The 14,090-nt window shown below is 39.1% G+C and overlaps 1 protein-coding gene across 1 annotated transcript; it reads right to left on the reverse strand.

Moving 5' to 3' along the window:
• Positions 1 to 7,655: 7,655 nt before the first annotated feature.
• On the reverse strand, positions 7,656 to 13,537 carry meox1 (mesenchyme homeobox 1). The gene is made up of 3 exons (XM_056771654.1): positions 12,743 to 13,537; positions 8,969 to 9,141; positions 7,656 to 8,369 (listed from the first exon to the last, which is right to left on the reverse strand). The coding sequence occupies exons 1-3, from the start codon at positions 13,206 to 13,208 to the stop codon at positions 8,247 to 8,249; spliced, it is 762 nt and encodes a 253-aa protein (XP_056627632.1). The 5' UTR covers positions 13,209 to 13,537; the 3' UTR covers positions 7,656 to 8,246.
• Positions 13,538 to 14,090: the final 553 nt, after the last annotated feature.

Here is a 14,090-nt window from a genome sequence, read left to right on the forward strand (position 1 = left end):
TTTATGTCACTTTCTCTGTATATACGTTCTACACTGATTTTCTGTACAAACACGTTTTTAATACAAACATGTGTTTTGTTACTGTGGGTAAAGAAATCTGCTAAGCGAATAAATGTCAAGGAGGTGGGGTGTAAACACTCTTCTAGTTTCAAAGGGTGTGTGCCTAGAAAAATGTCTATTGGGATAAACAATAAAAACATAAACAACTATAAAGCTTACTGCCTAATCCTCTGTAAAAGTTTAATTCTTTCATAAAAGAAGCAGACTGTTGTTGTGGCCGGGCTGCTGGCACGCTCGCTCACTGGTAGGCAGCGGGCCAAACAGGTTGCCCCCATGGGGCAGTTCCAGCCGCTCCTGTCTGAGACTTGAGCTTTGTGTGTCTGCTCCGTGCGGCTCGATGTCCGACAGACGTGAGCGCGACACGCAGGCCTGGCATTACCACCACACACATGCTAATCCCGACCAGACCAAACAGCTTACCCCGGCCGGGAGGGAACATGCTCATGAAAGCAGGTGTTAATTAGAGCCAGCACGGTGTACGTCTGTGAAGAACGGGTGGGCTTCAGCGCTGTGACATCACAGCCGTAACGTCCTAGCGAGGGAAGCGGACGCCGACAGGACTTTCATTGTTTGGTGGGAACGGGATCCATGTGTTAGAAATCCTCCTCCCACGTGCAGCAGACGCAGACTCGTACTGAAACCCAAACCTAGACCCAGGAGCACCATGCTGATGAAAGACAGTGTTAAGGCTCCAGAAATCTCAGCCTGTCACGCCACGACTCAGCCATCCACACTCCTGCCCCCCCACCTATGGCCTTATGGGAGATGGAGTCTGAGTGTGGGGGAGGTTGGAAGAGGGAAAGAAAAAATTATAGAGGAAATGGTTGTGGGTGTTGAAGGGATGGAGTATATAAATCATCAATACTTTAAAAAGCCGAAATCTCAGTTTTGGCTTATTCTTGAAAATAAGATGAAATTCGGAAATCAAATGCCAGCTGGATAACTCCATCTCTTTTATGCAATGAGATTTATCAAATGTTTAAAACCGGGTCAATAATGCACCTGTCAAAATTAAACCATCAAAGAATTTCTAATGGTTTCCATTAAAAACATGATAAACCAAAACATTAGGTTTTTTCATTAAAAACACTTCAAAAGTCCGTTTTGTAGTGTGTTTTGGGTATAATTCCAACAGGATTTAATATCCCACTCCCACAAATAAAATCAATCACATAACAATAGACACCATTATAGTTTTCATTGAAACCAATACAATTCCCATTACAACAAGTTAATCCATAAAAATTCTATTGTTTTTTGGGCAGGAGTATTACTGTTACAGATGTTTCTCGATATTTAAGATCACATGAAAATGTCATATTTTAGTGTATATTCATTAATGTATAGTTATTTTTATAACTTTAATAATATGTAAACCAATCAGAACACTGAACTGCTGTGCTTAAAGCTCCTGTGACTTTATTTTTAGATGGAGCTCTTGCATGAAGTATTCTTCCTGTACTTGAAGTGTTCTCATGGTTCTAGTGGTCTGAGTGATGTTGAGTGAGATGACCCAGAACCACAGGTCCTCCTGTGCCCAAACACATGCACACATGCTCTCACCAGACCCTACTAGCACTTATTAAGTAATCAAAACGTATTTTCATTGAAATACTGAGTAATAAAAATGTGTGAGTTAAATCTTCTAAAAGATTTTCGTTTCCAGATGGGTTTTCTTTTCAGGAAGGTCTGTTACATTAATAATCTGCCATTGATTTGGGGCTAAAAAAATCCTATTTGATGAATGTATTTTTTTACTGGCTTTGCATATTCCATATAGGTATTGAGATTGCATTCATCAGTATCCTTTGGTTTTTAATGTATATTGTTGGAGACGGAAAATAAGAAATGTAGACATTTGAAATACTCAAGATACAGTAAAAAATTGAATTAATAGAAAAGTATGTTGAGAAAAGGTTTCATCAATTTGACTTTGACAGGTCCTGAACTTCCTTGTCTCGGTGGTGTATTAAAAATACCAGATGCAGAATAAATGGCAATAATTCCGAAGAAGAATTTGGGGAATGTTGAAACATGTATACTGTGTCTTTTCGTCTCACAATATGATCCCCGTTGATCCCAAGTCATCTTTAGAGGAGATGATAAAAAATGGGGTAATAACCTTTATTGATCATTTACAATTCTTGCAGAAAGAGGCCTATTGTTCAGTAAATCAGACCCTAATGGTTCTGTTTCACTCAGTTGGGTATCACAGGCGGCGGAGCATTAGGCTGCCAGGATCAATTGTATTGGGCATTAAACTGCTTTAGTAGATACAGGATCAGATGAAGCTATCAGACAAGACTTCTTTTGTTTGGTTGAAGGTTGTCTGATGGCTGCATGAGACACTTTGGAGAATGAGACAGGAGGAGGTGGACAAAGAGATCGCAGTGATGGATGGCCACTATGGTGCTCCAGTATAGGTTACCATGTGTGCATAGCTCCCTTTCCATAGCTATAAACTCTAAGTTCAAGTGTTTCAAATATATGGATGTTAAAAACTTACAAATATATTTATATATATTTGTATTTATTTTGGGGGCTTAATGTCTTAAGTGGACATTGGACAATACAGTGAAGATGACTGAAAACAGAAACACCAAGAGCCGTGACTCTAGACTCTAATGCAGCTACATGCTATTGGGTCTAAATGAAAGTTTCAGTGTTTTTTTTCTGCCGAATATTACAAGAATTCGTTACACTGTGATGTCTTTTGCATATGATTTTCATGTTCTTTTCTAGATTGTTCATGGGACTCTGTGGCCGGATCCGTACCTGTTTTGTTCCTAGGTAAAGTTGGTCAGATGGGATTATTTTTGGTTGACTTAAACAAAATTTGTTCACTAGTTTGGCTTATAAGAGCCGCCAAACGAACATGGCAGGAAGTCCCGCATAATTTAAAACTGCGCTGTGCAAATCTGGCCCGTCTTGAATGATTGTGCAATGAAACAGTTAGATTTACTCCTCCTATGGGAATCACCAATCATTACAGGGGCTTTTGGGGGGGCATAGATCTTCACTGACCACATCCTCTAAATAAAACCTGTTTCAAAAGCCCTTACACACATCTGAACATGCAATATGTGGATACATATACACACACACATGCATTTTTCTGCTCTTCCATAGCAAGTACTGTCTTGGGAGGATGTGAGGAAGCTATCGCACATTTCCTGTTTCTTCCTCTCCTCCTTCCCAGCAGTTTCTTCCCTGTGCAAGGGAGCAAACATCAAACAATTCCGTATTGATAAAAACATGAGTAAACTCTTCAGGTTGTCTTCAGAGTAGCCTATGCATTGGCTAAAACGGGGAAATCTATAGAAATATTGGAGATCTGTACCTGTGGCTAATTTTGTGCACCCAATATATATCATTAAAATATATATATATATACACTCATTTAAATAAATGTCCCCAAAATTAAATTTGTTGGACTGTATGGTTCCATCTAGAATCTTATAAAGAATGGATAGTCCATAAAGAAGGGATTGTTCACCCAAACGAAAAAAATCTTTCATTATTTACTAACACACAAGATATTCTGAAGAATGATGGTAACCAAAAAATATGTCCCCCCATTTAATTTTATAGTACGGACACCGAACCACTAGGACATTACTTAAAATATTTTCTTGGGTTGGGTTCCTTAGAAGAAAAATACATACAGGTTTTGAACCACATGAGGGTAAGAATAAATGATTTTAGATGAAATAACACTTTAACAACCATAAAAGCTTTATGTTGCATAAAAATATCTTTGTAGGTTCTACAAATTAGAAAAATGTTAGAAAAAAATATATATTTTAAAAACCTTTGGCATTACAGTAAAAAATCATTTGCATCTGTATTTTTGTTTTATGAGTTTATGTTTGTTATAAACCTGAGGAATGAAGTCTCCAATTGATAATTATGAAAGAAAAGTGAAGTGGTACTTAGAAAAGTATTAAATAGAATAAAAAAACATTGTTCGGCATGTCTCGTGGATTCTTAGCCGAGTAAAGGGTCATCATGATGTCAGAAGCTTTTATGTCAGAGTGAAATGTTGCCTCTGTAAACAATATCACCATACAGATGGACCGCAGAACTGGACTAGGCCTGCAAGTTATGCTATAATTCTACAGCCGCGTCATAGACCTGACCTGCACACCTCTGGCTATCCATCACAGCCCCAGCAACGCCCCACAAAACCCTCACTGAAGATGGTAATATGCCATTGATGTGACCGGTTCAGTATAAATTTCATGTTGTTATATTTTTTTAAGTATTATACATTTTGAAGAACTTAACAAGGAAATAAAATATACATCAACTTCACTCATAAAAAAAGGGGCTTCAAAAGGTTCTTCGATGACATAGAAAAACCTTTTGGTTCAATGAAGAACCTTTAACATCTGAAGAACCTTTCTGTTTCACCAAAGGTTCTTTGTGGCAAAAAGATTCTTCAGATTATAAAAAGAAAGAAAGATGGATCTATCCATGTATCCATGTATCCATGTATCCATCCATCCATCTATCTATGAAGAGATTGGTTCCAAAATTAGTTTTTTTTTAATTGTGCATTGATTGATATCAATCAACCTGCATTTGATTTGTTTTGATTTAAGCCATATAAATAAAATACAGCTAACTACCACAATAACAACATGACAACATAATAAAAAACTTTTTGGAACCAAAATATTAATTATATATATATATATATATATTTACAATATTAATAATCATTTTCACTGTTATTGTCAATACCAGTATATTGCAAAACCCCTATATATATATATATATATATATATATATATATATTTATATATGTATATATATTTACTATATTAATAATAATTTTCACTGTTATTGTCAATACCAGTATATTGCAAAACCCCTAACATTCACAAAGCTTTTAGTCATAAGATATTTGAGGAAGTTTTTCCGTGAAATCTGCACTGAACATCATCACAGAATAATGAAACATGACCTATTTTGTCTTTTCTCTGTAATGATTTCTTCAGTTTTCTGCCAGTCTGAGATCTGACTGTTCAATGTATTCAGAGTGCAAGACTTCTCTACCATCTGTCTGTCTCTCTCTCGCTCATTTCCTCTCTCTGTTTTACCCCTAGAGAAATGTATCCTAGTCTAAATGAGGTCATTGGGCAAATGAGCACAAGCTCTCAGGATCACGTTTCTTAACATGCTATTTTTTTGGGCCAAATTTAAACAAATCAGCTGGTCTCTGTTTAAATAGCGTGTACGCGCATGTGTCTGTGTCTTTAAGGATAAATCCCATACTGTGTTTATTTTAGGTAATGTCACAGGTGTAAATGGACTACTGCAGAGCCTTTTTATTAGGGGCTCTAATATCATAAATAAGTTAATTAGCATGGTTTATTTTCATAGTCATTCTTCAAAACCAATAATAGAACACATAATGGTGGAAAGCCTGGTACGTAATGAAATATTGGCAGGGAGCAGCCGTGACTGCGCAGGGTCACCAGTATTGTGAGACTACTGGGTGTGTATGGAACCATTCCTGCCCCGGTCCACCTCACAGGCCACTAACCCCTCGTGTCTTTGTTTGGCTGGCCGGCCCAATCATAGGCCCACCATTGTGAGTCCCTGGACCCTGGATGCTTTACCACTGTTTTCTTTGGGAAGCAGGAAATTGGATGACTGGCTACCTGCTACAACAACATCCTGTACTTGAGAAGTCATCTCTTCACTCCTACCCACCTATTATTTTGCTCTCTCTTCAGCACTACGCCAGAGGTCACCCTGGAGGCTTCTGGCGAGCAGGGCGGGCCCGCATGGGCCTGTCTGACTTCTAGACAGGTTGAAATCCATTTGCCTATCCAGATGTTTCCGTCCAAACTTTGGGTCCAATAGGGGAGCTGAACCTAGTGCTGCACTGATTGTGTAGAGCTTTAAAGTTGAGAGGAATAAAAATACTCCTTAAAAAGATCATCATTATGTTTAATAGCAAAAATAAAACAACCCATACTATACCTTTTATTTCACAGGATTGTAAATCACTTAAGCCAGAACAGTAAAGTATAAGGGTGTTTTGGTATAATACACAAATGGTCAATGGTTTAAAGTCCCAAATCACTATCATTGACCCTTTGAAATCCCTAATGGATTTCTAACTGAAAACATTTAATGAACCGTAACCCAACATTTGGGTTTGTCCCTATTTGAAATACCCAAGCGTTTTTAGTGGGTTGCAGGTGGTATTAGGGAGGGATATTCTCATTCTAGATAGTATTTGATTGGACTAAAATCTGTGTAGTGCAGGTAAGTCATAGACTGAGGCCTGGTTTCGCAAACAAGGTTAAGTCAGGACTACGCCTTAGTTAAATTAAGATATTTAAGTCACTTTTATTCAAATCTGGTGTTGAGACAAAACAATGGCACAAACATATTTTAAGATATGTCAGGGCAAGTTATTTTAAGTTTAGAACGCTCAAACATTCATTTTAGTCGTGGACTAGTCTTAAACCGTGTCTGTGAACCTGGGCATAAAAGTGTCAACAACTGTCTGATTTTGATTTCATTGGCTCTCTTTTAAATGGCAAAAACAGGGTTATAAGACCTATGTCCATAAATGGGATTTGTGGGTGGGACAGGTGGGACATGTCCCCACCACTTTTTGGAAGAAATTAAGAAATGATTGCGGAAGGTGTGAATTGTTTAGAGGAAATAAACATCAACAATTTGTGGAAAACACAGGATGCACCACTATCTCCCGTTGCTCACACTCGTGAGTTATATTTGCGCAAGACAGAGACCCGTGACTTCAGAAATGCAGAGAAGATGCATAAAGATAATCATCAACACTCCTGGCGCTTTCTTGTGCATCCTCAAAAACGGGTTAACCAATAAACAAGTGACAGTTTTAGTCATAGGAATAAACTGTTTTTAAGAGTAATGTACCGCAACAGCCAAGTGACCTTCCCCAAATGACAGTTTGCATATCACATACTGTGAGAGCTGGAGTTGAAAAGTGGATGTGTCGCCCATTATATGATAAATATTCCCAACGAGTTATTACAGAAACAATTTATTAAAGTATTGTTTCTGTCATCTCTGTCCCCACCTCTCTTCAGAGCAAAGTTACACAACTGGTAATTTCCCCAAATTTAACCTATTTTGTATTTTTACAGTTATACCGACACAGTGTTGGCGGTAATCGTGATATTATCAATAATCGTAAGATTATTATAATATAATAGATAAAACATCACCTGATTTAAGTTTTGTGTGATTCATTGTACAATTTTTTTTTTTAATATGAATTTCACCTATAGGATGACTTGTTTATTAAAAATAAAAATCTATAGAGACCGCGATAATATTGTTATGATGGAGTCTTTTGGCCACAATAATAATGTAAAGAATCTGATATAATATAATATAAATATAAAATTGAATTTCTCAGGTAACACAGAGAACGACATTGATCATTTACATATACTGTGGACACTGTAAGAGTACAAAGCAAAAGTATGCAAAATTATAGTTTAAGATTATGATTTGAATTCTGAGATCTTAAGAAAAGGAAAATCACAGTAGCTCTTTTAAGTTTCAAATATTTATTCATTTTCCCCTCATTTTTATATGCAACATCTGTTTTATTCATTTCATGTAAAAAAAAAAAGAATAGGTACAAAAACAAAAAATATTATTTAACCAGGAAAAGGGATATTCTAAGAGCAATCGGACAACACAATTTAAGGCAAAAACAAAGACGTGATATCAAGGCTTTTGGGGGTTTGGCACGGCCCTGAGATCCAGTCTGAGTGTTGAGCTTCACAGGTGGTTCTGATCAGGAACCAGCCACCACTGCAGTGTGAAAGCACTCCAACAACAAACCTACATCATGCCGTCATGGCTGGAGGTCAGAACTGTTAAACCAGGGCTCGAACAGTTAATATAAATTGTTTTACCACAGGAATAATTGGATTTTTACAGGTCTCTGATTTCACTCGATCCGTTCGTGAATGAAAGTGAAACATGTGGGCTGAAACTGGATGGTGCTTCCAAACCATTCAAGCTCTGTTGATAATTTGTCATGTGAGCAAAGAGAGCAACAGGAAGCATGAACGCTTTTGTCCATGTAGCTGTGTAAGGGGATACGTGAAGAACTAGTGAAAAGTTGGATGCCGGGCGGATGGCGTGTGACTGTAAATATCGGATCTTCACTCAGAGCTTGGTGAAGCGGCAGAGTCCAACTCATCTGCTTCCAGGTCATGAGGAGATGCAGGTTGTCCTCCTTTTACTCTCTTCCACTTCATTCTTCTGTTCTGAAACCACACTTTCACCTGTGAATAAAAATGATAAGCAATGCATTAAAACTGTCTGGAGATGCTTCCGCGAATAAATCGCGCGCTATTCTAAGTGATTCAAAAGAGTTTTGAAGCCAGCAAATCAAAAGATTTGCGACATTGTTTCTGACAGCTAAACTTGGAGGGCCGCATGCCTGTGACCCTTGTGCATCCCACTCTGCATTCTCCTCGGAAACGCAGGAACACGGACCATCTGTTCCCACACTATTTTTACATGCTCCTTCTCGGCAGAATCTGTCTGCCACTCATTTCGAAAGCAAAGGGTGGCAGGCGGCCAAGATATGTAGGATGCATCGGAAAATGTAGAGAAAGAGTTGCAAAGGGATTCAGGAGAAGGCCAGAGCTGTGCTGGGATCTAGCATCTGTTTTGGACCTCGAGCCTGGGAAAACCATCAAGGACCACGCAAACTGGACTGTTTTTTTTTAAAAGGCAAACTCAAGGATTGATGAGACGACAGCTCTACCTTCATTGCCAATCATATTTCACACAGACCCATTTAGACTTGATGAATGAATGTTTTCCTGCTCTTTTCAGCCAATAATACCACTAGCTTGAGTGGATATATCTATTGTACCTGTCTTTCAGTGAGGTCAAGGTTGACAGCGATCTCGTAGCGACGCAGACGGGTCAAGTAGTTGTGGTGGGTGAATTCGGCCTCAAGCTCCCGGAGCTGCTCCTTGGTGAAAGCCGTCCGTTCCTTTCTCGCCTTGCAGTTGGAATCTGGCTTGAGGCTTGAATCCTGAATTTCTGAAAGACACAAAATGTCAATGTTAATGATACTTGTGTGCTCATGCCAATGAAACTGAATCGTGAAATTAATCATCACTGAAGAAAATGTTTTGTTAGGTAAAATGTTTCTTTTTTTATTTAATTTTTAAAAATCCGTATTATATTAATCAAATAAAGTGAATTAAAAAGACATCAGCAATCTAACACCACTTAAAAATATAAAAATAAAAACTTTTCACTAAATGTATCTACATGAATAAAAATCCTGGCGACATTAAGTAGCGACAACTCCCTCAAGGAACCGTGCGTTTTCATGCCTGTTAGGTTTAAAGTCTCTTCACATTGTAACATGGTTACAAGCGATTTTGTGGGCCACACGGGCTGCACATTTGCACAGAGCTCAGAGCAGATCACAGGGTGTCTGTGCCCCCATTAAAACACTTGGAAGTTTGGGGATTGTTGGGGGCGCTTGAAACTGACCGCAGAGGACTCGAGTTAGCAAGGAATGCGCCGGAACATTGTTAAGTCCGCTAACAAAAGAACAAAGGTTTGGACGGGTCCAGCCGAGGCCTGTGTGTGTGTGTGGGGGAATGTAAATTTGTGTGCCCTTCACATTCCCTGACACTGTAACTTAATTCATGTCAGAAATTTAGCTGGCGAACACACGCAACACGTTCAAAATGCCATGTAATGTTAAGTTAACATTTACTGTGTAAAGATGTTTAAATGGCTTGCGTTACGCAGATTGTTAGTTAGTTTTTCCAACCTCGTGTGAACTCAATTAACATTTGCACTAAAGTAGCACCAAAAAGCTGTCGCAATTACTCTGAAATGACTTAAATTTGTCAATGTAACAACTCGCACTTCGTGTTTGCCAAAGCCTGGCCAGACTATGCGATGGACTCCAGTCAAACTGCCAGATGTTAGTGTGAAAGTGAGACAGATCGCAAGTAACAGGAGAAAATGCCTTCTCACATATGGCAACCTGTGGCCTCTGTTTCTTTAAGAAAGCGCGTTATTATCGTCATTAAAGTCCTGTTCATTTAAATGCACTGCCGAGAGTAGTAAATGGAAAGGTGGTGGCAGGTTGAGGGAGAAACACCTGGCACTCTGTGTGTGTGTACCACCAAAAAACAGACTCCAATAAATTTCCTCAGAAAAAGCCTATAAACTTGTAGGGAGCAAGTTCTGCCCTCACTGGGGTGTCTGGTGGGCATTTGGTATTTTATGTAGAAGGCGCAATAAAGTCATTTGTTCAAACGAAGTCAGATTGACTTGACAGTTAAACTTCAATTTACGTCAGTTAATGGTTCGCCAGACCAAAAGGGAACAATCGCCTTTTGGATTAAGAATAGACTTTAAACTGTAAACATCAAGCACATACTGATGCTTAAATCTTTGAAAGACTTTTTACCAAAAAATTAATATATCAGCTGCTGTCCTTCTAAAATCTCCATATTACGTGATTTTAATTTTCCCCATATAATTATTATTATTCACCCTTTATTATTATTCTCCCTTGTTTTTCACTCGGTTTTGCAAATATCTAACCAATGTAAAGTATTCAAAAGTGCTTGTCAACTTTGACAACACAGTATTTAATCATTTAAAAAGTACAGCGTTTTTTCTCCATTTCTCCAAAAGTGCGACATACGAGGTTTCAGAAGGACAGCATTAAACTAGAGTAAAGAGGTAAATTGTGTGTATCTTAAATAGAGGTGAAAAGAAAACAATACATAAATTTAAAATATCTCTCTTCTAAATGACATTTTCTATTAATATGAATTTATTAACATCAAATATATTTGGAATTAGAAAGCGAGTTTGTATATGTTTGTTATTTGCCTTCATAGGCCAAGTTTATTAAAGTCTTTCTTTTCTCTACTCAACCACACTTGTCTATACTGAAGAAAACTGTAGACTTGTGACATGCGAAAAAAGATGATGAGCACATTATCCGTGATGTTGAATTCATTTTGGGAATAAAAAACCCATCTGTTTACAATTCCGAGCAATCATACAGTGTCTGCTTGTCATTTCAGGTATAAACCTGCTGAAAACATAATCACTACCAGATCTTATTATGACATGCTCGCCAAAACTTTCACACCTCGCGTCTTTCCACCTTTTACACCGACAATTTATTAAACACCATACTAGCTCTGATCATATTCATGCGCACTACAAACCCATCCTGAGTTATGAATATTTTCATGATGTTGAATTTTTCTCCAGTCTAATAGAGAGTTGTTCTGCTGAGATCCTGTTACTGCTTAACGGCAGGAAAATGTCAATGGATAAGAATGCAGAATTGGGATGGTAGGCAAGTTATATTACAGACGTGGTCTGGCTTGTTTCGACCGCAAGTGATGGAAGGTTACGTTAAGGTGACTCCGAGAGGGAAGTGGTAAATTTATTCCCCACATTATACTAAGAGGCCTTGGTGAGATATCGGAGTAAAGGGTCTGATGGATTTGAGGTGGGAATTTTTCAACGCCATGTGATTGTCTCAGAACGAGTATTGTCTTGCTGATTTGGCTGATGTATATAAGAAGTGACTCAAGGACGATTGGGGAAATGTATTTATCTTCGAGAATTTTTTCCTGATCCCACAAACGCAAAGCTGTCTCAGTTTCCACAGCAAGTCTGAAAGATGAAATTAATGCCTGCACCAGATGTGCCACAAATACTGAGGTTCAATTTTCCAACTCTCGGAATAGCGTGAAATTAGAAGTACGCAGAGAGCTCATTATTATAAGCTTTCGTTATTATGTAGATGTAATCATTTCTGGCCATCAATAGCCATGATTGTTAAAACCAATATTGTTTGAGACATCATTTGGAGAAAATGGCTCTGACAATAAACACACACAAAACATAGGATGCCTTAAACTATATGTAACTTTATAATCCGTGCTTAGCAATAAAATGTTTATATTGATCCAAAAATATTACTTCACATAGCATCTCTGATATAAAACACAAAGGATGCTGGAAATCTGACCTAAAGAGATTTAATACTTTACTTTGCGTTGGCTCTTAAAGTTTAAATACTAAAGATTCTCCATCAAAAAAAAATAAGTAATAGTAAAAATTAGGTCTGGGTGGAGAAATTGTGTCAGATATTTTTGTATGTCAAACCCGCCAAACAGGTGGTTTAAAAACAATAGCAGTCATGGAGATGAACTTTACCTAAGAGCTTAAAACAATTGAAGGAAGCGACTGCAAAATAACACGCGTGGAACGTGTTGTGTGTCATCCTCCGTCTGCATGCTCCCCGTGAGTATTTTTAAACAGAAAAATGCATTACATCCTTTAAGTAGTTTGTTATTCTTTGTATTTGGAAAGTACCTACTGCATTCCTGCACTACATCAATGCCTGCTAAGCACAAAGATGCTTCAAAATCCCTCATCACCACAGTGATGTGTGTTTAATAGTGTTTACCAGTCAAAAAAAATTAACAGGATCAGTACTGTCAACACAACTCCACACAGTCAGACGTTTTCCTAATTTGTAATATCTTCTCAATAGCCAAAGGACGGAACATTCACATCAGTCAGAGTTAATCACACCTCATATCTCATTCACTCTGGCCTTAACCACCACAAAATGACTCACCTGTGATTTCTCTTTTCCGTTTATTGCTTTTTTTCTCCATGTCCACTGCCGCCGCGCTCTGAGGTGAGTATTCTCCCTCTAGACATGCACCAGGCAGCCTATCTCCACCTGCATTGTCCATTTCAGCCCCTACACCGGCTGCCACTGCTTCTGCCGCCCCCTGGCACGGCTCTTGTCCTCTGCCTCGCGGTTCGCAGGGAGGGAACTGCCACTCTGCCCGCTGGTAGCCGTGCGTGTCCGGATACAGTCTGTCCTCGCGTGGGTAAGCGTGTGGGGCAGGCACCAGGCAGGAGCTGGAGAAGTCTGTGTAGGCCAGGAAATCGTGCTTCTGGTGCAGGGAAAAGGGGGCCTGCTGGTACGGCTGTAGCCCGGCTCCAGAACCTCCGGTGTGGGGGCTCCTGACGCAGCCCCACAGAGCACCGCCCGCATGAGGGCTCCGCATGCAACTGCTGGCTGGCTGATCCATGCTGAAGAGCACACAGCTGGGGTCACACGCGTAGTGAAAGCAAGGTCTCCTCAAAGACGCAGATGTTTGGGTCTGGAACAAGTCATCCACTTCATGCACATCAATGTCCGTCTTTGCAAATCACGCTCAGATGAGATCAGGTTCACCCCAATACGGATGTACGAAAGTAGGCACCTTCCAAAAGTGGTCTTGCTCTCTCGGGTCTTCTCTTTGAAAGTGTATGGTGGGGTCTGGTGTAACACATCAACAAACACTCTCATTCAGTTCTAAGACTCACTCACAACATCCACTCTCAACTCCACACGCTGCTTTTCACAGTTTAAGACAATCCTGACAAGTGATCCCTCCTCCTTTTTAAACGTTTAGGTGGGAAAGACCAGCAAGTTTATTGTGTGTAACGTGAGCTTGCAGAGGAGGAGTCCTGTGGTCCACATGTCAGTACCCCCCAACTCAGCCCTGCCTCATATACTATTAATCATGAGGGATTTTATATGCACATCTAATGGGATTTCCAGGTGCTGGCTTTAAAGGAACATCGTCTGTAAAATATAAAATGAACACCCACACAGGAAAGTTGACCAGATCCTTTAAGCTTCTTTTTCCCTCAAAACCCCATTTTCACTCTTTCAATCTTAAAGGAAGTAAATATGCTGAATATCAATATGAATACAACGTTATCTGTGTTATGGATGTGTGCACAGTCAGAGGTTTATTTGACACTGCTGGCGAGAAAGCGGGAATGAAGCAGTGCTTACCTACACACCTCCTGTGTGCACTAGCTCAAGTACAACAAACACACTAAGATGCCATCCTAACTGTCTCAATAATTTGTAAGATAGGATAAACAACTCAGTTTAAAATACAAATAATGCCTGTGTGACC

The sequence above is a fragment of the Triplophysa dalaica genome, chromosome 17 (assembly GCF_015846415.1).
Source record: "Triplophysa dalaica isolate WHDGS20190420 chromosome 17, ASM1584641v1, whole genome shotgun sequence".
NCBI lineage: Eukaryota > Metazoa > Chordata > Actinopteri > Cypriniformes > Nemacheilidae > Triplophysa > Triplophysa dalaica.

Excerpts from the sequence above, each read along its gene's own strand:
- meox1 (XM_056771654.1), bottom strand. The coding sequence starts at position 13,208 with ATGGATCAGCCAGCCAGCAGTTGCATGCGGAGCCCTCATGCGGGCGGT. Across the intron at positions 9,142-12,742 it reads ACGGAAAAGAGAAATCACAG|AAATTCAGGATTCAAGCCTC; the intron begins GTGAGTCATTTT and ends TGTGTCTTTCAG. Across the intron at positions 8,370-8,968 it reads TTGACCTCACTGAAAGACAG|GTGAAAGTGTGGTTTCAGAA; the intron begins GTACAATAGATA and ends TTTTATTCACAG.